General features: G+C 43.1%; 1 protein-coding gene across 1 annotated transcript in view; it reads right to left on the reverse strand.

The window, feature by feature from the left end:
• The window catches only part of SFMBT1 (Scm like with four mbt domains 1), a 71,724-nt gene that overhangs the window by 26,896 nt on the left and 19,780 nt on the right, over positions 1 to 25,048 (reverse strand). Inside the window, exons 2-3 of the mRNA XM_041465041.1 lie at positions 8,546 to 8,705; positions 2,294 to 2,388 (exon numbers count right to left, since the gene is read on the reverse strand). Of these exons, the coding sequence (XP_041320975.1) occupies positions 2,294 to 2,388; positions 8,546 to 8,573 (123 nt within the window). The 5' untranslated portion in view covers positions 8,574 to 8,705. The remainder of the gene's footprint in view (positions 1 to 2,293; positions 2,389 to 8,545; positions 8,706 to 25,048) is intronic.

Genomic DNA, 25,048 nt, shown 5'->3' on the forward strand with positions numbered 1-25,048 from the left:
CCCACAACTCACAATGGGAGCTCACTACTTCAGTATTTAAAAAAATCAAACTCAAACCATACTGTTCCACTTAAAAATGCATTTATATTAATTTAATTATCATATGTGTTCATTTGCTCTTGTGTCAATACTACCCTTCAGCTCAGAATTTTCCATTCTGGTGTTTTGAGAGTAAAGCTTGCTAGCTTTCCTGATGGTGGATAATAAAAGCATGTCATTTCTAAAGTCAAGAAACAGGGACCATGGATTTGAGCTGGAGGGAATACAATCAGCAGCACAGGCACACCAGTGCCTGCCTGCTTGCCCCTGACAGCCACTCACCTGCTGTACCCTGGAATCACACTGACCTTGTCCCGGGGCTGTCACAAAGACAGGCTGTCACTCTCCACTGGGAGGCAGTGAGGCTCTCTACTCCACCTTTTCCAACACATTAGCTTCTAATGGACCACAGAAACCCCCAGCGTGTGACCTTGCACTTCTGCACTTCTATTGACAGCAAGACTATGATATAAATACCCTCCTCCCTCTGCCTGTCAATTCACTGTCAGCAATAACTCCTTAGAATTTTATGCCAAGCTTATTACAGAGAACATCACTGGTCTAAGGAGCTCTGGTAGAAAATGCCCAATAGTTCCATTCTGAATGTGCAGGCATCTATGTCCACACTCACTCATCACCTCCTTGCAGAGGTCCAGGCCCCCTGAGCCCCCAGGGCAGTGGGACAAAGGGGCTGGGCTTTGCCCACACCTCCTCACCACTCTCCATCACAATGTCACCTCACCAGCAACACTACATTGTGTTCCTCACAGGCACGGATTAATAACCATACAAAATGTGGAGCTTTTTTAAAACCTAATTGTATTTTTATCAACCATAGCCACAGCCACCAGACCTCAGACTTGACACAGCAGAGCTGGTGCAAGTGCAGTAAGTCTTTCAAAGTGTGTCTCCTGCTAATTAACAAAATCCAACTACAACATTAATTCAGTTGGCCACTGCTGTAAAGCTGGCATTACAATTAATTATATAGTGTCCAAACTATGATAGCAGGCCTCTTTAACAGAGATCCAGTGAGGTAAACCACACCAGAGGAGACAGACCATTCCCTGTATTACTGCAAAATGCCATTGCTCTGGTTCCACGCTGTGCCCTCAGTGTGAGCTGCATGGACACCACCACTCTAAGCTGGCTCTAGCTACAGCCTCAGTACACCCCAGAAAAATAAAGCTAGCACAGTCCCCTTCCCTTCAGAAATGAGATACCTGAATTTCTACTTTGAACAAAAAACTTACAATTACATCCCAGTGTTCTAACAGGCTCTGTGAAGTCTGTATTTTTCGCACATCTTTACTACAAACACAACTGACATTTTAACAGATTATTTAATAGTCTTCATTTCTCCAGGTTACCCTTGGACTCAAAATGCTTTGTGATCCTTCACAAACAGACCTCAGTCTGTTTTCCTGCTGATTTAAGTTTCCTCATACTGAAAGTCATGGTATTGGACCCAAAAGCCTGAGCACCACAGGGTGTCTTCCAAGCAATGCGTCACACGCAGTCACCAGTCTGGCAGTCTGGAAGGTGCTTTAATTGTTGGAAGAGAACCAACAGGTTTGGACACCAGCTCTGTACAGCTCACCTTCACTGAGGACCCTGTACAAGAAGGCAGATTTCACATTCAGATCTCTCCCAATGGGACAGTGCTCTCCAGGACTTTACCAGCAAACATTTAAGACATCCAAGGGCAAAGACAAGGGCTTATCAAGACTTCATCCTATGCATTAAGCCTGTGATCAACAATTATCCTAATCAGTTTTCTAACTACTACAGTCAGGTGTTTGGCAGAGCTGTTATTTTCCCCTTGCCTCCTTGAGGTCTGCCATTAAACCTTCTCTAAAAGCACATTTGAATTCTGCTGTTAAAGAGTTATTCTGCCACCAGCTTTCTAAAGCTATTCCTCCATAACAGTTGTCCAGGAGCAATCACCAAAAGAAGAAAGAGACTGGATATTTTGAGCTTCTTGAGAAAAATTAAGCTTATCTTCTGGTGCAGAAAAGACCTTAACTCCTTAGATTTCAGCACTTGTGGGTGAGGTTACCCTGTGCTATGTACAGGGACGAAGACAAGAAACAGTAAGAAAAAAGGTTAAATTCTGCGTTTGTCTATAAAAACCATGATTCTAGTTAATCTTCCAAATTTGAGAGCAGTAACTCATTCAAAGAAACCCTGAACACTTAGTGTATCAAAGAAACAATGCAGGAGATGCCAAGCACACACATGCTCCCTTACTCACATGTTTAAAAGATCCATGGGGGGCTGCAGTTGCTCCTGTGTCTTCTAGATACTCATCCCAGTTGAATTCCATTTCTTCCACACTGGAACCAGCATCTGGAAGAGAAGCCAAACACTTCTAATTCAGTGGCTTTAGTCTCCTACAATCCACAGCAAAACCCACTTTGATTCCAAATGACTGAGTACACAAGTGTGCAGTGAACACTTGTTGCCTGTGAACACAGCACTCATAAGCTGGACTTAGTCTGGAAAACAGTGAAATGCTGAGGATTTGGTTTAGCACAAATTTGCTTACAATTTTTGAGAGGGAAACATAGGCAGAAGAGCTGTATTTTTATCAAAAATATGAGAGACTCAGAACTCCACGCACACTGGACTGTTGGTGTTTTATATTAAAAACCATCCAGGAAAGAGCAGTACCACTAGTAAGATATTTGAAAGGAAAGTCTAAAAAAATCCTTTGAAACGTGACTGTGCTCTTTTTAAAGTTAGATAGTATACATTTAGCTGTTCTAAAACACCAAAAGCAAAGAGAGGGATTCAGGGTATTTCTAAAGAAAACAACTTGAGGCATAACTGAAATAAGGTCCTTTCAACTTGGCCACTTAAAAACCCCAGCTCGTAAGGTGTAACAGCTTCTTTAGACCAAGAAAACCTCATTATGGGATGCATTTAAAGCATAAATGTGCTAAAACCACTCAAACCACAGTTCAAACCTCATTCAGGCTGTTAGGGAAGCAAGCACCTGTAACAAGCCACACTACAGATTAGTCAAGTTTTCTATTATTATTGTCAAGCCGGTACCCCAGCCCTGGTCCCCCCTTCAGTTCTGGCTTGGCCCCCTTCTCAGCTGCTCTCCTATTCCTATTTTCTCCAGCATGTACCCACTTGGCTAAAAAGACACCAAGCCAGCCCAGGTGGATTTCAGGTCCCCTATTTAGTTCATTTTTTCCTGCAGGAGCACAGTGGGATGGCCACTGAGGATCCCAACCCATGCAAGCAGCATTTTTAACCTCAGCACATGAGGTTCAGGTTCAGCAGCAAAATGGTGTGGCAGTGACAGCACACAAGAGCAGAGCTTTCATTTTCATTTTCAGGCTTGGTTCCACCATCTGCCCCATAGCTGTCTATGAATGAACAACAGAGCTTTCCCCCTCTCAGGACCAGGAAACCTGATACCTTGTTTATATTTGAAAACAGAGAAATCTCTGTGTATCACAAGCCCAAGGAGAGCTCGGCAAAGGTTACAGGACACTGGCATTTCCTACAGACCGTGCCTTTCCTAGGACAGACAGTAACTGATCTTTCCAGCAGCAGTCGTTTGAGTAGGAAACATTACACATTAAAAAAAAACCCAATTAATTACCACCACGTGTCCTTATCAGCCCCCTGGACAAGCTAACAAGCTAAGTAAGCTCTGGGACAATTCCCAGTCCTCCAATAGAAAGGAGCAAATATATGTCCAAAAGTCTGAGATACATTAAATAGGCTAAAAATGTACAAGTCTTGCGTTTAATATGGTTTTTTTTTACCTTCAGACTGATGGTTAAGCTCATCTTTGACTTTTCATTGTGACTCCAGGAGTTATCATTTCCCAAAACTTAAAAATGTATATTCAGTTAGCTGTTGTTTGCTGATGACATTATCTATTTTAAAAGAGGTTCTTATCTCTCCAGAACCCAACTTTGTCTGTTTTTAACCAACCACAGCTGGTTATTTTGGCCTTTTGTAGCTCAAAAGATTCAGAGCTTGAATATCACCATCACTTTTAAAAGATAATTTTTAACTTACTGAAGAAATTACCTGGAGAAATAAATATGGAGTTTTATTTTGAATTCTTTTTAGGAAATAAAAGGTTAAGACACAGACCACAGTTGTTTGCAAATTAGGGTGGAGCTGATCAAAGCTTTGGCTGCAAGCCATTCTAAGAAAAACAATTTAATCGCAAAATGTTGTTAAAATAGATTAAGATTTCTCAACTCATTTAAACAGAATTTTAGTCTTATATGACCATAAAAACGCAGAAGTTCACAGTTCCTGAATCAAAAGGGAGCAAACACCAGCTCTGGTCAGTCAGACCCAGGAGCGAATTCTCATTTTGCTCCCACCCAAGGAAAACCATCTCACCCTTCGCATCAAAAATCCCCCTGCAGCAAGAACGCCGGTTCCCCGTAGCCCGAAGAGCAGGTCCTGCCTGGGCAGCACTCTCGGTGCTGCTGGAAGGGAAGCAGAGCGGGGAGAGGCGCTCGGAGGCAGCAGCTGCCCGGCAGTGCCGCGGGGAGCCGCGGCCCCGCAGAGCGCGTCCCCAGCCCCGTTATCATCAGATAACCGCCGAGGGGCAGTTAAGCTCCTTAAATGAGCCACAGGTCACTTCACACACTGAAAGGGTCAATTAGTAACTTCTGTTGCCACTTAATTGCTACAAGGAGCTGCCAGGAAAGCCGGCTATCGGCCCGCGCCGGGCCCTGCAGCCCGGCCCACACCAGAGCGGCCCTGGCCCCGTCCGTGGTGAGCCGGGCTCAGCCCGCTCTGTGCTGCACAGCACCCACCGCTCACCAGCGCGGACAAATGCTCACTTAGAAACCCGTTTTGCGTAGGAAAAACAAATAAAGCCCCCAACAAATCAAAGCAAACCCAACCCAACCAACTCAAAAATCAAAACCATCTCCCCCCCCCCAAAAAAAACAAAAATCCAGCAAAACACAAATCCCTATCCAGCACTCATGGCAAATTTAACACTCTGACTATTTTCTTCTAGGGAGTTTCCTTCAGTCCAGAGGGATTTTTAAACACTTTAGCAAAAAGCACCCACAACTTTTTCTGTTCATTCATTCACAAAAGCTGAACCCAGCTTGCGTTCACATTTCACCAAGGTTTCACAGCTGAGGTGATTCAGCCTCTCACTTCCACCACCGAGCACAGAGCTGGGGAATTTTCCTCCCTTTTGGAGGCTGCCCCAGCTGAGGTTTGTGTTCAGCCATGGTTTGAACCATCCTGTTTGCTGCTTCTCACAAACCTGCCACAGCACCCCAGGTTATTTAGCACAGCTCCTTGTGGAGCAGGAAAAGCTCACAGAATAAAGCTCCAAGTAAAAATGCTGTATAAGGATTCACAGTGAGAGCAATAAATTAGCTTTTGAATTATGGCATGTGGTAGGACTACATAAACAAAGAAAAACCCCTGAAATAAGTCTCTCTTTTTCAACATCTGAATGCAGAAGCACTCCAAAGGTGCAGCAAAAGACCATCTCTCTGGTAAGGCTTTCAGAGTCAGAATCCAATCACTTTTCTGGTTTTATTGGCAGGACAGTGGCAGCAGAGCAGGCCCTGCTTAAATCAAGCCTTTGAAGTGTTTTGCTGGTATTTTTTGCAAGACCCCATTGCACAGCTCTGTCCTCACAGGTTGGCAGATCCCTGGAGACTCAGGACCAGTTTAATGATGCCACATTCCTGAGGGGTCATAAGTCTGCATTAAACACCCTGATCAGTCTGAGTTCAGAATGTTCAATAAAACCTCAGACATTTACAGCAGAGGTTCTTGCTACTGTGAGAAAACTTGCAAATCAGTGTGACAGATGACAACAGGCAAAACCATATTTAATGCATTTGATTCCAAAGCACAATTTATTCATCTAATTCTGCATGGGTGTACATATTTATGCCCTCTCTCCCCATATCCTTAATTGCTGCAAGCCCTAAATAAATTCAGCTTTCTACTATGTGGAGACTTATTTCTCTGTATTAGACAGGATGACTGAACAGCACATTAGCCCAGAGGCAAAGCACAACTTTGGCAAAGGCAGGGGAAGAAACCTGACACAATTCTCATCTCTCTGGCCTTGCCATGCAACCAGTTTGTGTCAAAAGAACTTTCAAATCAAACTAACATTTTCTTAAGTAAAATCCAAGAAGTGTCCTACAGAGGCTCTGTAGAGAATATTCATCCACTTTGGAGGTAAGAAAATTCTCTATATGAATATCAGCAGTTTCCTAGGCAGGTGCATCACTTCCCATTTGTCACTATTTCAACTGGCCTTAGTGGGAACACTCACTCTTTCTGAATTTTATCACAAATTACATCCTGCTACTCTCTGATACATACAGGTAGAGAAAGAATATGGAATTATACCATTTGGACTGGAGAATGTAGTGAAATATTAAGTAAGTTAGCCCTTAAAAATATCTGAAATGGAAACAGCCTACACTAGGCTGTTCTCATCTTTGGATTTGAGCTAAATTCTCACTGCAAATAACTTTCATGCATTTTTAATGTGATTTAGTTGAAGACTGTCACATTGGACATTTAAGCACATCACAATTGAAGGTCTTGCAGACTTCAGTAAGGCTAACCCAAAGGTTTCTCACCCTGAAATGTAGATATAGTTCAATCTGATTTTAATAACAGTTAATCTTTTTCATCTCCACCAGCTAAGAGGCCATGAATAAATAAAGATAGGTTGGAATTTCAGGAGTTGAAAGACTGTGACAAGAATAAAAGTTGTCTTTTCCTCTCACAGTGCAGTGGAACATCACAACCAACAACCCTGAGCTTTGTCTGGGTTCTTGGAGCCAGAGAGCCTGGATGTAAAACCAGAAAAACAGAGGAGAATCTCCAAAAGCTGCAGCAAATTATCAAGTGGAAGAAAATTACACCAGTCAAAGAATATGAAGGCAATGTTCCAGCAGTGGTTTGGACTGGTGTAACTCAAAAGCACTTCAGAAAACAATATTAGAGGGCACAACAAAACCACTGTGCTTATGCTCACGCAGGTATTTGCTGGGAGCTATCTCTGAATGCAAGTAAAGCTCTCATCATTTATTGTTTGCTCTTCACAGCCTCCTGTACTCAAACCTGGCACAAAAGGATGCTCAGGGAAATAGCTGCTGAGTAATTTCAAGCCAGTATCAAACTTTTCCCCAGCTATTCAAAAGCACATAGTCAGAGAGGACTCTGTGACCTGCTACTTTTTGAGGAAGATGGAAAAATGTCAATATAGGTTTTAAGACTGAGAGATGTGCTATCACAGCCTGTGGACACAGCACTGTATGTGACCATGTAAACAACTCCTCACTCTTCTTCTCCCTTCCTTACACTCTGTGACAGAAGCCTGCAGTTTCCACTAGGCAAGGAAAAAGTATTTGCATGTGCCAGGAGAAATTCCACATCCACACCCATGATGCCTTTTCTGGACTATTTGAGGATATAACATTGACAACAACTCAATTGACTTGCTGTAATTAATAATCAAAAAGCACATTTCAGCATCATAAAGCAGATGACACCATTCTCCTAAAAAGCACTATAAATTAAAATTATGTTTAACATTTCTTCAGCAACACTGACAACAATTAGATTTCCATAAAGTAAAGGTAGAAAAATTACCAGTAGTGAATTATCCTATGAGAAGAGCAGCTTGTTGGACAAAGTACCAAAGGAAAGTAATACTCAGATAAAATCTTGATCCAGTTGTTTACACTGATAATTACAAATTAAAATTTGCTTTATATACACTGTGATAGGTAGGGACCTCCTCAAAAAAAAGAGACAAACCATGGCAGGCAAGACAGAGCAAATAGATGGTCCCTACCCCCACACTTCCAGAACTGTTTCAGAAAGCTGTTAGTATTCCCAGCCATCCCACACTAACACTCTTCCTGGCCTAGTGTTCCAAAGTGATCCAAAACCTGAGCTGATTTCTCATAATACACCACGCTGCAGGAGGTCAGGGACTGATATCACAAGCCTATCAAAGAGGACACACCAAGGCACTTCAGAAAAACAGGACAGATTACAGTGGCAGCAAACAGCTTCAGTTATCTGACTTTTCCAACCAGCAGCAAAAGCTTGCCAAAATATTAAGAAGAAGATGAACACAAGGACAGAACTAGGTATTAACCACTCTGAAAGATAAATGCCTTAAAATAATAAGTGTTAACACCACCTTTTCATAAGCCCATCTCATAGTGGTACCACAGAAAGCAAAGTCGCAGCTTCTTGAAAACACATCCACCAAGGTGGGCCAGATTTTGTTTCCCTTTAAGCCAGTGATACACCCTGCTCTGACACAGAGCAGTAACAAACACAGCCAAGCCAGCCCCACAGCCAGAACACAAGCCAGAATCTGTGAAACTGGAGCTTCTCCCCGTGAGCAGCACCAGGCACACGCACTGTGGGACACTCACTGTGCTCACTTTCCTCCCACATTGCCAGTGTTTTTAGAGAAGTTGGCCAGGGAGCTGTGCTGGACTGTTACCTGCATCATACTGCTGTTCTCCATTCATCTCCACAGGAGCCCAGGGCTGTTCCCAGCAGCCAGAAGCAGGGGGTCCGAGGCTGTCACTGTTTGGTGGTCATGAGTCGCCTCCCGCCTTCCACAGCAGCCGGGACATTCAGGAGGGGATCCTGGAAAACACCTGAAAGGAACAACTGGTAAGGAAATCTTCATGGCACCTTTTCAGATAGAATCCTAGAGTGGTTTGGGTTGGAAGAGAACTCAAAGATCATCTCGTTCCAAGCCCCTGCCACGGGCAGGGACACAGGGACACCTTCCACTGCCCCAGGCTGCCCAGGTCCCATCCCACCTGGCCTTGGGCATTCCAGGGACCCAGGGGCAGCCACAGCTGCTCTGGGAAACCCTAGGGACTCCCTACCCTCACAGGAAACATTTATTCCTAATATCCAATTTACAAACCTATTCCTATTAGCAATTAAATAATTATTTCATTATGAATGCTAGAAAATAAGTAAAAACAGAACTGAAGCAAGCCCACCAGATCATTAGCAGTGAACCACAAGTTTTGTTTCTCTACAAAATTCTCCACAAAAGCAAAGTTGCATAGTAAATAAGAGTCTTTCTTTAGAAATAACACACTTTGACTGACATCTTTACATAAATCAAAGAGATGAGTGGTCATAAAACCAAGATTATTGGCTTGAAAATTCTTCTAAGAAAAAGGTAATTTCAAAAACCCTTTGCACTCTTGTTGAATGTCTGCGAAGCACCTGTTTTATTTAAGTGAGATATCTGAAATAATAGAGAGGACTAAAAATCAGGTTCTAAAAAACACAGGTTGTGCTTCTGAAATGAACACATTTTGAATAACAATGCTTTATAAAAAGGAAGTCCTACACATTTGAAAAGTCTCTGATTTTGAGTTCTGTACAGCTATAGTGTCTATGCAGACTACCTGATAACCCTTAGAGATACACAACACTGGTAGCTTCCTTCACACACAAATAAATCAGCAAACTTGAATAGAATAAAATATCCAGCAGCAGTGCTCAGTCATGTAGGAAGTTCAAGTACAATCAAAACTACAGCCAACTTCAAAAATTTTCATTACATGTGAAAAAAAATAAAATTGTGAGTAGCAAGAGTTATCATTAAGAGCTCCTATAGAATGGCAGCTTAATGCCACAAAAATCTACTGTGTAGAATATACTAATAACTTTTACTCATTACAGCTTCACAGGAATGTGTCTGGAATGGAACCCAGCTGCCAATTTCTGCTATATGCCTATAACCTGCTCCGCTCCAGCTCAGAAAGTCTGTGCTCAGCATGTAACTACAAGGTCACACGTTAACTCCCAAGCCAGCTCTGCCTCTGTGACAAAGGCACGGAGAAATTAAGCACAGGCTCCACTCTCACTCTCCACTGGTTGCTCACAGTTGCTCCAGGCTCAGAGGACAAAGCAGAGCAGGGTAAGGTAACTCAAGCACACGTTCCCAGACTATCCTCTCCCTACACAGACTGAGCTTCCATCTATTCCATCTTTTATAAAGTGATGCTGGAAGAGGATGTCACTGGCATGATGCTCAGCGCACATAGAAGAACTAACCAACAAAACACTTCTTAATCATTAATCAAAACATGTCTCGGTAATGGCCTATCCCAAGTCTATCAGCTGTCACAGCGCTAAGCCAAAACAAAGGCAATGCTGTGAGCAAAGCACATATTCCACAAGTCTGAGGATACGCCACTGCTTTAGAATAGCGTAGCCCTGGCAAAGCATACTCAGAATTAATGGCAATTAAGCTATTTTCCATTTATGGGATACAGTTCTCAATTAGCTTCTATAACTAAACTATGTGACACAACTACACTCTTTTTTTTTTCCTTTATGCAACATGAGAATATTTAGGACACTACGCTCCCCACCAAAACCCCAAAACAAACCCACAAAACCAAACCCCAAGCACCAAAGAGGCTGTTCATTTAGAAGATGCCAAACAGTGGCAGCTCCTGTTGAAGCTGATTGATATTCTGCCCAAGTCAAGTTGGGTTGTTATTCAGGATTTCATAAGCAGTTGTGGTGTTTTATGTACACAAAATTGAGAGCACTTGTAATTAGCACCCACCATGGCTGCTGCTTACAGTCTGGCACCCCAAAGATTATCTTTTGATAAATCTCGAGGGAAGTGGAGCACAAGTACTGCTGGAACAGAGCTGCTTTGGAAATACTTTGGACTCTTCAGTCTCACTTCTGCATTTCAAATCTCCTTTCTGCACATGAAATATTCAGATGTTAGCAACTGGAGGCAGCATTAAAAACAGTTACAGTTCATTAAAGCCAGATGGCTCACTTGAATATGAAAAGAAATCAAACATAAGTTGGCTGTTGAATTAAAGTAAATCAGCTGGTGTCTGAGGCTTAATATCATTTTAAAACAAAGGCGCACGAGACAATGGGGACAGGAGCCACCCCTCAGGACGGAGCTCCGGCAAGGATCGGGTTTCAGCGAATTCCTCCATGCCCAGGCACCCAGTGAAACCTATTTCAAACCGTGTCGGGCACGGAGCTGCTCGGGCCGGGCAGGGGGAAGGCTGTCCGAGCCCGGGCAGGGCAGGGCAGGGCTCCTGCAGCCCTCCCAGCTCTGCGGCCAGGGCAGCGAGGGTCCCTGCCTTTGGTCACTCTGCGGGGCGCCAGGAGAGGGGTGAATGTCCTCCAGGTGCCCGTGCCCATTCACACATTTACCTGCGATTTTTCACCTCGAGAAACAGCCATTATGCCTTTCCTCGGAGGGGAAATGAAACTTTTTGTAACTAATTTTTCTCGAGGACTCACGGTGGGCCCGATCCTGGCGCTGCACAGGACAGGGATCCAAACCACAGGGCACAGACCCCTCCTCAATCCTAATTCCTGATGCTCCCGTAGCTCCAACCTACACTTCATTTGCCTCTGCTTCTATTCTCATATTTCTATGACTGCAGAAACCAGCCATCCACACAGCCTCCAAAAAACCCACCACTCCAAGCAGCTTTTTTAGACCCTTTTCCTACTCTAACACCACTACAGTCAGTCATGAATATAGGTGTCAGCCGGCCCTTTTGCTACACGAAGATGAAATAGCAGCTCCAGGGGAAAAGGGGAGCGTGTTGGAATCGAGATTTGTGTGTGACTGGGTACTCCCAGCCACACAGCTTATCAATGCCTGAGCAGAGCTAAGGCAGAAGTGCAGCTGCATGGGGTCCTCTGCCCTGGGAGATAAGGCAGGCCCAAAACACCAGCCCTTTGGAGAACACATCTGCACCCGCTCAGAGGGCAGAGCCCACCCAGCCTGACTGAGACTCTGCGACTCCTCACTGACAGAGCCAAGTCAAAAACTGAAAGGACCTTCTTGGATGACAACTTAAGTTGAAGTGTTTTCTTTTAAAAAACTAAATTCTACAGCACAAAAAGAATCCAATGAGATAAACTATGAGGGTAGAAGCAACTTAATTTTAGGTTCAACTTACAACACGTAGTACTTGATTCATAAACATGTTTGTAAAATGCATTCCAGGTATACTGGCGAGTTTCATATCACTCTTAGTTAAGTGTTTTCAGCACAAAACAAGATATATTGTGCAAATTTCTCAACCAGAACCAAAATCAGCAGAGCTGGAGAAAATTAATTTTCAAGCTAGTCAGTGTGAGCTTCATTCACCCTTTTGTAGCAATACACTCGCAGTCACAGAAATCCCCAAACTCCCACACTGGGGTCAGTACAGTTCCTTAAAACAGCCCCATCCTTCTGGGGAAAAATGCCACAGACTCTGGCTAAGCACTGCTGCCAGCTCTGTGGAGGGATACAGCTGATTACCTGCCACAGCAGATCAGCAGCCACCTCCATCAGGCACAATGGCAGATTTCTGCCTCGTCTGAACAAAAATCTCACCCTTGAAATCAGGGCAAAAGCAAACAAACATTCAGAAGAGCATCTGGTGTAGGAAATCTTTAATACCTGTGAAGGAACTGTTTAAAATTCCCAGGTCAGGTGTCTGCAGGATCACTGCTGCTGCACTTGGACGAGCAGCTCACCAAATCCACGGAGCTGCAGGATGTGGGAGACTCCAGCACAGGGGTGTTCGAAGCCACCAAGGCTTTGCCCATCTCCTCTCCCCCACCTGAGGGATTTTTAACTCCAGTGACACAATGCAGGAGCAGGGTGGGCACAAACCCAGCCTCTGTCTCGGCCACCACATGGAACACGACCCATGTTTTGTCATTCAACAACCACATCAACTCTTTTGTCAGACAGGACATGAAAAATATTTTCTTGGGAAGCAAAGTATTATTGTACACACTATGTATCTATGCCCTTCCCTCCTGCTCCATCCTGCTGCCATTCTCCCTGCTGGAGCCCTTGGCAGAGGTCCTAATTCTCCAAGAAAGGGTCTCCAGCGTCCCATACTTCATGCAAGCTCCTAGCTCTCCAAGCCTTTTAGAGTCAAAAGAGGGTTTAAGGCTTTCCTTATAATTTTGTCTTCTCTTCTTTAGTCCCTACCAGCTGGAAGCCTGCATAACATTTTAGGTATTTTCTAACTTTCAGCTGTACAAACAAAATAAGTATTTCACAAGCCTTTCTAGTATCTGACATCCCACAAACAAAAGACAAAGTAGAAGACTTCTTACAATGTCCAATTTATGTTGAAATTTCAAATTTTCAAGCCATTGTAATTGCTATCCTGTGACAAGAAGGAAAAAAAAAATCAGTTTTGGTTGTTTCTGTAGGAAAGAAAACTACCTGTCACAGAAGCCTTGGCTCAGCATTGTTAGCACACTCCAAATCTTTCCAAGACCTGCAAGGCCCAGAAAGCAGACTATGGATAGGCAAATTAAAGTTTGATTCCTCTATAACAAAGTAATAAAAATACTACCAATTTCATTAGTCACAGCTGCTGAAGGAATTCTACCACCCAATTTGGAGAACAGAAACCTTTGGCTGACTTGCAGTTCTTTAAAGCATTATTTTTACACACACAAATGAAACAGCTGGTCTGTGAGAAGCAGCTTATTTGCCTGATTCTGTAAAGATTTATCAAAGACAAACAAACCACTGAATCACCTTTTATGCAGGTAGAACCACCATCTACCACCAAGGTAGAATATTTCCTTTAAGTTGTCTTATCTGAACACCAAAATTCTGTTGATACTATTGAACATGAAGATTATATATGTATATAAATGCAAATAGGAGTTATCACCAGAGTTAGATTCATTATTAAAACTTACTGTAATTTCTCTCACACCTGGACTGAAATCTCTACTCACAGACCAGTAGCCCTGACAACTCCCTGCCGCCCCCTTTAAATCTGCTTTAGCAGAAGAGAACTCAGGTTCATCCATTCCATTGCAACAGCAACGCTGAGACTCCTCAAAGAGAAGTGCATTTAAAGAACACACCTTCTGTTCTTACCCTCCCAAAGAAATTCTTATAAGATGTAAAAAGGGGAAAGAATCTGCTGAAGAGGATCCAGGCCATTGCCAACATCAGCAGGCCAGGCTTACAGAGTTGTGTGGCTCTGTTTCACACCTTCCACATGGAGGTAACCATGAGCAAGAACCCTGCAGAGGATGCAAAGCCAGCCTGCACCACTGCACTGCAACAAGAAAGGTTCTATCTATTCCAGGGGTTTATTCAAAATAAAAGGCCTGTGTTTGTGACAGCTCCCCTGCACTGACCCATCAAGGTGGGCAGAACCAGCAGAGGCTGCTCTGTGCACACTGAACCAGCCAAGCCCACAGTTATTTACAGGGTTGAACATTGCTGTCCTCCGTGCACAGACACCTCCAGTACTCAGACTGGTGTCCAAGCACCCCCAGAGCAGCACCCAGCTGTGCCCCTGGCCCCTCCTTGCCTGCAGCATGCAGGGACAAGGTGGCTGTGTCATCAGGACAGCGGCAGGGGGAGGCTGCACCAGGGAACCAGAGCCCCTCATGTCAGGTTAAATGCAGCAAGTGCTGGCATTACACAGTCAAATAAACAGGAACCTCACAGCAGACTGAAAGGTTACAGCCTGGCAGTCCTTTCTGCCTTGAACATGTGGAGATGTCTGTGAATGTACCTTTTATTTGCATAAAAATATTTACCAGAGAAAGAAGTATCTATTTGGTCACAAAATGGGACCAGAGCTCCCACCTTTAACTCCATCTTTCATTAGAGTTATTGTACATCACAGAAAAAAAAACCAACAACCAATAACCTATTGAGCAAAATTTTGCTGATACCATATGTGATGCTTATCTTTTCCACTTAGATTAGGTCAATTAACGTCTGTTTTCCAACCCTGACCCCTGTCTGAAGTCCAGTGGCTTCCAGGATTTGACTCAGAGCCTGGATCTGCCTGACCATCCAGGTAACACACCTAGAACTGGGCAGCCTGGTTAATGAATCTTGAAACACACAGGTCCAGCTCAACAAATTACAGGATCTGACTTTACAACCCATGCTGTGCTACCCAGCCAGTAAAGCAATTTCATGGGACTGCAGGTTAAGTCCAGGTGAGAATGTAACAGTCACAGCTCTATTCCCAGCTAATTTAAATGCCACTGGACAGAGAGAGCATTGACTTGACAGGGGAATAACACACAATAGGGTGTCCCAAAAAGTTCCCTTATGTTTGTAAATGGTTGCAAATAGGAGCTGTTAAATACAGTTTGCCTCTAATGTTTAAGACAGTCGGGAATTCTGTTTCTTTTTTAAATGCAAAATCTTCAACATTATTCTGCTCTCTTCATCTACTTTCATGGCATGCAGACTACAGGCACGTTAGGGGTTATGGGCCAAATAAAGAAAGCACACAGAACAGACTGCTCCGATTTCATTGTTGACTTTTAAAATTCATGTACTATTGCATGAATATGACTGTCTGAAGTTACAAGTTGGAAAAGAAGATGAAGAAAAAACGTGAAGTTCCTGCTGCTACCAAGTCCCAGACAACAGCCTGGCAGCTTATCCTCCTTACAACGACAAGCAGCATGAACAAGCAAATATTCTACCAGTAAAATGTAGTATGATTCATGGTGAGATAAAATAGAGTGCTCAGATGGAAAGAAACTGACTTCTGCCTCTGGATCTGAATCCCTGGTGCATATAAGTATGGAATCCCATAAAATATAATAACAGGGAAAGGGATGCAGCCTGTGAGGAAGTGATAGGCAAGAGTTAATCTGCCAGCAGAGGAAGGAACCTTTCACACTCCCTTTGAGGAGCCTATCCACTATGTTAGAGAAAAGCATTTTGAATCAAAAAGTACATTCATTGCACATTCATTGAGGCAATTAACAAAGATACAAATTAATCTCTAAGTGCCCAAAACATGAGAATTACTGGAGAAACCTCAGAACACCAGGTTTGGAAACTAATTTCAATCTACAAAGGGTGTCAGGCCTGCAGACAACATAAGAAGGCCAATGTAGTCTTCACAAAGTTGCAATAAATGGTTCCCTAACACTGCCACGAGGTTTGATTTGTTCAAACAAGTCTTTGCTGCCGACTCATATTCTGTGCATGTTTTACAGGAAAATCTTTGAACAAAATCTGAACAGGACACTCAGCTTGACTCAGCACCCAAGACACAGGAAGGGAAAAAAACTCGGCACAATCTCCCAAATCCTTCTTTGAAAACGAACTCCTGTTTCAGAGAGCAAACTAATGGATGTCATCACTGCAGACAATACAACAATTACTGGTGGGGGAAGGAAGGTATCTTGCAAGTAAGACATTTAAGAAAAAATCCAAGACATAAAACGCCTTTTGTATGTAAAAGCACACTCCTACTTGTTTCCTTCTTTTGTCATGCCATTGAAATGGCACACGGTACAGAAAAATGTAATATATTACACTCATTTCTCATCCACAAGCTACACTCTGAAAGGGCAACTCTCCCTTGAGTGCCACCACAACCACAGGACAACTCAGATTTGGGTTTAGAAATTGACTCAGTTGCTGAACTTTATATTCCTGTTTTGAAAATACTGGCACTTGTACTAGGGGAAAAGAAAGGGAGTTGAATTTCATTTATATTTCTTTGTATACATAGATCATCAGGCCTTCTTCCTTGAACAAACAATCCATTAGTCAAATTGTCAGTGGCAGGTTGGAGTGAAAATTAAGACAGAAAATAACTTATTTCAAATTTTGCACTTTTGGTATCATATAATTTCAATCTAAGTAATTTAATCTTAAATAATTTCAATTAAAAAGCCCTTAATCACAGCATCTTTATTTGTTTTTATGCCCACTAATGATATTTGAACATAAGGTCTGTACAAACAGATGCAACTGCAAATCAAACTGTCCAAGAGACAGAAAACCTATTTTAACAAGTAGTGGCACTAAAAAACCCCTCCATGATTGCAAATAAAAGCTGCAGAAGCAAACAGGGCACAGTTTTAGCAAAAGCAGTCATCACAACAAATCAAGTTGGATCAAAACAGACTAAGAACTCCTTACAAAGACTAACGATTTTCCTTACAAAGAAATTAACTTACTCCTGAGTGGCCAGCACAGGGCACCGAACAGGCAAACAAACAGGAGAAGCCTGTGGCTGCAGAGGTGCTCTTTGGAAAGTGACATCCGAGGTCATTTCCCTAACAAGGATGCTGTGGTACCTACCGGCAAGAAGATGAACAGGAAAGGGGACTCTAAAAGGACTCTAAAAGGTGACAGCCACACTCAACACACACTGACCCCACTCTACAAAGCCACCTCATCATCCAGGCCATCAGCAATCGGCCTTGCTTTCAGAAATGCTGAAAAGCAGTTCTTCATTTGAGATGAAACCCAAATAAATGAGACTACAGATTTTGAAGAGTCAGGTCTCTGGGCCTGCCCTGTCATCTTCTTCACAAACTCATGTTTCAGAGTCCAGCATCACTCCAGGACTTGTGTGCCTCAGGTTTTTACTGTCATAGCTCAATCTTGCTGGTTCATTACGGTGCAAGGCAGGTCTGATGAGTAGAGCAGTCCTGGAACATTCCCAAAGAGCTCTGCAGGCAGCAGGTGCCAGCACCAGCACAGCATCTGCACAGGGACACAGAGAGCCCTGCTCTGCCAGCCAGGGGACAAGGAGCGAGGACACCCCTTCCTCCTCCTCCTCCTCCTCGCAGCTCCTGCCCTGAGGGACTGACCCACCCTTCCCAAAGTCCTCCCCCAGCACTGCACAGAAACAGCAGCACAGAAAATTAAACAGCAGCAGGTCTCACTTCTGCAAGGATGTTCTCTTCTCCTCCTCCCCAACAGACCAGCTCAATTCAATGCATGTTACCTACACACCATCCAGATGTTAATCTTTGCCAGGACCACAGTGATTTCCTACTCACATGCACTCCCCAGTTTGAAAGTCAAAACCTGACTGTCAATTATCACCCTAAAATTGAGGGGAAGCCAAAAACAAAACCATTATTCTATCATGCATGGACATCACTGGGGAATGTATCTCAAAGCCTGTGTCCCTCTGTTCGAGTCTCCAAATGTAAATATAAGAACATCTAATTCCATTTTTATTAAATAGAATCACTTTCCATCCCAACCGCTGAGAAAAAATTATTACCCTCAAGTCAGAAATCCTAGATGAGGCAAAACTCAACTTCCTACAATGCATATTGAAAGGTCTCATAAAAATCAGTGCTGAGAGCAGGTTATCCTACATTCTAAGTTCCATCAGTTGTACAAGAAAAAGCCCTCTGCAGCCTGGGTTCAACAGAACTTTACTTTGATCCCCAACCTGTTTCATAGGTCTCCTGTGCACTCTTGAACACCCCCTGTGCTGTTACCAGGAGGTGCATTCTGACCTGAGCTGCTCCATATCCTCCAAAGATAGCGTCACTGATGAGGAAGCCTTGAGTATAATCACTGCAACTAATCTAATCTAAGTTACTTTAGGACTGATAGGACAAGATTCCCCATTGCAGGGCAGAATCTATCACTCCCATGTGAGACATGATAAAACTGCAGAGGAGGTTACATGATTTCCCTGCAGGTGCAGGAAAGCCCATGGCAGAAGCAGGAGCAGCCTGAGGTGTGCCCGTGCGAGCTTCTGGCAGATACTGCTGGGGCTTCAGAGTGTAACAGCAAAAATAAGTGTATTTTCCCTGATGGTGATAAATAAGAGTTTACTGACACAGCTCAAATGCCAAAAGCAAAGCCAGTGATACTGAATAACTAGACAGAAATATCTGAATTATTTAGTAGACAGTGCAGAAGCACCAAACAAGCCAAAGCATGATCTGACCAAGAAAAGAACAAGGGGAAAAAAAAAAAAACCAACCCAACAGCTATTAGTTTCCTGCTGGAGAGAAGAAACAGCTGACTGCAGGATTAAGACAGCAGCCATGGCAGAGAGGAGGGCGAGACTGCATGGCCAGGGATGGTGACAAGCAGCACTGCTGCTTTTTGATTGCCAAATACTACATTGGCTAAGCTGCAACATGAGATAACATCCCCAGCCTTTTTTTTTTTTCTCTTGGACAATCTTTGTGAAACACTATCTGAAACCCTGAAATATTCTTTGGCTAGTATCAGAAAGGAATGGAAAATCCACATTTCAACCACTCCTTGTAATAATCCTGTAGAGAAAATCCTGACCAACTGATCACAGCTAATATTTCTTCCTCATTTAACTTCCAAAACTCTGTCTCCTGCAAATGACATTTTATTTATAGCAGTGGCATTTGCTGTATAACTGATTGGGGAAGGCTGTAAATGAGCATCATTGCATATATATGGAAAACAATGATAAAGCAGTCATCAAAAAGCTACAGAACATTTAAATATTCAAATAAGGCAATCTGCATAACCCCCCACCTGAATTTTAATTTTACAAAACTTATTTCATACCTTTGTGCCATAGATGATCTGTGCAAGCTACTTCTTTTCCACAGAAAAATGGCACCTTTCCCTCTTAGATATGTCCAAGTGATATTAATTTTAATTCTTGGAGTGAAGGATAAAGGAGGCTTTGCCATAGGAGGAGAGGTAATTTTTAAAGTCTAAGTGCTCAAGGCAAGAAGGCAAAGGTGAAGATGCTGATGAGTCCCAGTAAGGTTGCAGTGGCACTGAACTGCATCGAGGCTCCTCACTTGCCAAGCAAAACAAGGTTACAACTTGCAGCTCTATAAAATGGGAGCTATCAAAATAGGAAGGAGAGAAAAAGAGTGCTGTGAGGTAAGGGAGAGACATCACAGCAAATCAGTCTTTATAGAGAAGCAAGGATTTCCGAGGGAAAAAGAGGATCAACTTGGGGGGGACCCCATAAAGAAGCAGCTTTTACCAAGCGTGTCAAAAAGATGTCATGAACTGGAAGGTTAAATTAACACCTGGCAGCTCTGGAGCTGGGATCACTCAGAAAGCACTTAAAAACACAAACAAACCCAAACACAATGCTCTTGCAGCCTTGCAATGCTGAAGTCAGAACATTCAAAAACTCTACCTTTGCACTTCAGATGCTGCAAATGCAACAGGTAAGGGAGATCAGGAGCTTTTCTTATTCAAACCTTACTCTGAAATCTTGAGCGAGGCGGATTTTAAACACTTTTTCTTTCCATGCACTTTTAAACATTATCTTACATGTGTTCACTCAGTGGTACCAGTTACTGTTTTAGCATTTTTGAGTGTGGAGATTCTCTACTGCCTTAGAAACAGCTCTGCTCCATCCTTAGTGCTGCATGGATTATAAAGAGCAAACACCAGAATATTCTTCAGACAACAAGATCACTTTTAGCACCACTCAATTCCCTGACCACAGACACATTAGATCATACATATTTAAAGAAGTAGCATGTCTGAAAAACTTAGATTTGGTAAGAAAAGCCTCAAGTAGGAAAGGGTGTTAGGCTCTTCCTCCTGGTACACACACAGCTGGGGAGAGAGGGAGCAAGGGAAAGAAGAAGGAAAAGAGGGGGTCAGTAAAAGCAAAAAGTGCAGTTTCAGGATCAGAGAAACTAAGGGGAAAAAGAAGAGCAAACACCTAGAAAGCAGTCAGTTGCTTCAGAAACAAAATTTCCTTCTTTAAACATTAACCACTTAGTCCAGAGATTTTCATGAAGAAGCTGGGGACCAAGCCCACCAACGCTTCAGCAGAAAGCTTGGTAATTTATTTTACTGCTTTCACAAACAAGTGAGCAACAATGAAGAGAGCAAAAATCAAAGTGTTAACAGTAAATGTCCAAATAAGTTCTTGCCTCAACATGTGCTGTGAGAACCTTTGATGTTAAAGAAAGAGGAGGAACCTGAAAGAAGGGGTCCGGCTTTTCTTGAGAATAACAGCTCCTCAGGGCTCAGCCTCAGCATGGAACAAGGAAATGTACTCAAAACGTTTGTTTCCAGACTTCACCACTTACATGTTCTTAAAAGACTTGTGAACATTCTTCCTAACTTGGCTGTAGTTCCACTCATTACTTAAGCAAAATAAGGCTGCACTACTCTGAAGAAGGTAGTTCCACACCCACTCATTCATCCTACCCCACACTAAACTTTCCACAGGGACAAACTCACAACAAAGCCAAAGAAGAGACCATGTCTAGGCTAAACCTTTATTTATAAGATTTATGAACAACTACTACCCCCTTCATCTTCCTGATCAGGCACAGTATTCAATTCTAACAGCAGAGATGAATGAAGCTTCCAGTCTTCTGTTATTTATAAGCCTGTCAGTGTCCCATCACCCTGGCTGTCACACAGTGTGCTCTGCCTCCACAGGATGATGGAGCACAGGAAATACCCAAGCACAGACCAGAAACTGGAACTCAATTAAGAAAATGTTGACTTTCCAGATTCGCCTGAACTGCCCCAAGGTCTCAAGCAGGCATTAACTGGCAACATCAGCACTGGCAGCATCCAGCTCCAGGTCAGTGACTGTGTTTTTCCTGAGAAGGGATGTGCAGCAGAGCTCAAGCACGAGCTTGTCCTGCAGCCAGGGAGCAGGGCTCACTCAGGTGGCTGCACGGAGCAGCACAGCAGTCTGGCACTGTTCTGTGGCTCTCACATTTTGGAAATCTCCCCAGGCATTGTGCCAGGAGAAGCCATGGGAAGACAGCTCTGTCATCTAGAACTTGGCTGATCAATGCAACCTGGCTTTGGAGCTGTACAGCAGCTTTCAGTGAGTTATGGAGTGCAAACCAGGAGTTTGGATCACACTTTCAGGTTACCTGCACTTACAGCAACACCTGATTTCTTTGGATATCAGTCCCAAATAATGTTTGGGAAGACTTGAAACCCTTTTCCCCCTTCTAGCTGTTTGCTCTCAATGCGTTCCACCCACCAGAGCATCACCCCACTCCAGAGGTTCTGTGCTGTGAACAGAAGAGCAGTGCTCCTACAGCTCCAGGAGATCTACACACCACAGTCCTCAAAAAAACCAACTCACAACCAGCACGAGGGAATTCAGCCTTGTTATATAAGCTAAATGTTGATATTTAACAAGCTCCACGTATTCAGTCATTGGATGGATGCACACACAAAAGTTGACCTGCTTTGTTTAAATTATATTTTAGTTACCCTACGGACAAAATTCCACACTGCACTTGCACTTTTTTAATCCGAGAACTTGCAGAACTGAGACGCTTCTATGAGATCAGTGTCATTAAAGCTGGTTCTGATGAGAGAACCATTATGCCAGATTGTCTGAAATAAGCACAACCATGCAGAGATTCTCATTAGTTAAGCTGTACCACTATGCCATTTCACTATGCATTAAATAAGCTGTCCTCCACAAACTAAAAAATAATAATAAAAAAACCCCCACCTTCTCTCGGTCAGAAAAAGAGCCACATGAAACACAAGCATAGAGTGACCAAAAAAAAAACAAAATTAAAAATCAGGATTTCTATATAGATGGTGGTTACCTCTGCTTCCCTGACACCAGCAGGATTGCCAAGGATAGAGGGGCCATGTCCATCAGCATTCACCAGTCCTTGATAAATTGCTCCTGACCATTTCCCACTCAGTGCTGAACATGAGATGACCTTATCTGCGTTGATATTTGAAGTACACACAACAGCAACCAGCATTCAGGTATGCTATACAAACTAACTTAACCAGCATAAGTAACATGGCTTGCACTTCATTGTATGGATATTTCCAACACAACAATCTGAGGAAGGGATTCCCCCTCTCTCCAATCCTTTGGGTGACTAGGAGATGCAGACTTTCCCAGGGAAGCTCCAGCATTACCCTCCTTTATCAGTTAATGAAAGGCCAAGCCCATGGTGAACTTCACTGTTTTAGTCTGCCAAGGAAGTCCACAGGCAGACTAACAGTTAATGAAATAAGCATCTATTATTGCACTGACACTGAACTTGTATACTTTAGAGAAGACTGAAGCTATTTTACTCAATAGCAGCTGTGTTTACACTATAGCACAGTCTGGTACCTCTGAAAATCAAGTGAACTTATATCCCACAGTAACTGTGCTGGTTCCAAGGGGGAAAAAAAACCTGTTAAGACAGGGAAACATGCTTCAGCTTCTTGTGTCAAATGAAAAACTTTACTTTACCAGCTGCTTTTAAAGGTACAATTTCATTTATGATAGATCAGGAATACAAACTGAACCCCAAATATAGGGAAAAGAGTTGTTTCATTTACTTATATGTAAAAATTCATCTGTGCTCACCAGGTTAAACTTTTAAGGTACACAAATACATTTTTATCAATATAAAAGCCAGCTTACAGTTTAGACTCTGAGCTGCATTCATCAGTCACTGTCAAGAACACAGCACGTGTACTCCAGCTTCCTTCACATGAAAAAATTGTCCATTGTCAAGAGAATTCAGCGTTACTTATTAATGATTTAGCTGAGTGCTATCTTCCTTTCTCCTCTTAGCACTCACTGAACAGTGGGAAATAACACTTTTATTTTGTGGGAAATAACATTTTTATCTAGAACTACCAAAAGCCTCAGACATCTATCCTGCACCATGCAGTCAAGCTGGACCAGATCTGTGAAACTCATTGCTCAGAAGAGGAAATATCTCCTTGCTTTCACCTGAAAACCACTGTTTATGCTACAGTGATGATGCCAGATCCATCACAAGAGTCACAGAGCTAAGTCCCCAGGTGGGGAATGCCATCAGCCTTTGAGCATCATCCGTGAGCCTTCTGCTCTGGTTAAGCAGAAAAATCATTTGGCACAGCACTGGCACAGCCACAGCCACCAGTGCTCTGAACCTGCCACCTGCCTCCTGGCACAAACAGCACCAGCTGTTCAACTTTAGAAAATCAACCCCTCAGCAGGGTTATTTTGCTCCTTGCTCAGGATAATATAATGTCATTTTGTGGGTTTTACTTAATAGTTCTTCTCAGGCAATCACTCTTTAATTTTAATTGAGGCTTACTCAATTTGCCTTTGGTTTATAGTGCCAGATCTGTTTTGGACTGGTGAATAAAGATGATTTCCCCTGAGCTTAGAGTAACACAGGTAGAAAAGATCTAAAGAGCAGCAAATTCTAAGTTCAGAGGTCTCTATTGCCCAGCACATCATGTTACCCTGCTGCCTCTAGAGTGCAGCAAGAGGACAGCTGCCTGCTCCTGCAGCTGAGTTCTGCAGAAGGGAATGTGACATTCCAACTTTCCAGAGTGCCCTGCATCCCTAGCAGTCTTCTCTAAAAGCAAGGCAATGAACCCCAGTCAGTTTGTCTACCTAGTCTTTTCTTTCTTCTAAGCCAGCAGAGAAGACAAAATAACAGAAATCAGAAAGATCTGAAAGTGCTACATCTAAATACAGAGGGATGCAGTCCTCCCGCACATATAGGGGAAAGCACAAGGAGAAAAATGAGGAAATATGGAATTTATGGCTGGCTTTTTCCTCAGGCTGGCTGTTTCCAGCTACTTCCACTGCTGTAAGGCTGATTAGAAAAGCTTTCCCAAAAGGCCACTGCCTTCCTAGGAGGCAGCTGGGGATTAAAGACACTAAAGCCAAATGCTGCTCAGGAATTGAAGATAAAATTCAGAGCTGCTCTTAAGTTTCCTGCCCTCCCTGCTCCAGAGCCAGTTCATTATTGCCCCCACAAACACAAATAAAACCAAGCAAGTGGTGGCAGTGCCACCTCTGCAGCACCATCAGTGCTGACCTGTGAGCAGCCTCCACTGAACCCATCCACGAGCCAGAGACCATGAGCAGCACTCAGGGGGGGACAGCCAGCACTGCCACACAGCTGCTCAGGCAGCAAACAATCTTCTCATTCTCTTAGCCAAAATTACTATAAGTGTAATGGGTTCTGGTTTTAGTTGTCACTGAACACAGACAGGTGGATTAGCTCAGCAATGCTGTGTGGCACTGGGGATGCTCTGGATTTGAGTGAACCCACACTGGCTCTCTCTGTACCTTCTCATTTAATGCAAAACCCCAAGTTTATTTTTTCATAGCTCATGCATTTATAGTCAGTTCAGACACGGATCACATCATTAACATCTATTACCAAGAATTTGTAACTACCCAAAAGGCACAAAAACGACAGTATCTTTAGAAATATCCTGATCTTAAACAGATGTCTA

This window comes from Pyrgilauda ruficollis, unplaced genomic scaffold (genome assembly GCF_017590135.1).
Source record: "Pyrgilauda ruficollis isolate IOZ18807 unplaced genomic scaffold, ASM1759013v1 scaffold10, whole genome shotgun sequence".
In the NCBI taxonomy this organism is placed as follows: Eukaryota; Metazoa; Chordata; class Aves; order Passeriformes; family Passeridae; genus Pyrgilauda; species Pyrgilauda ruficollis.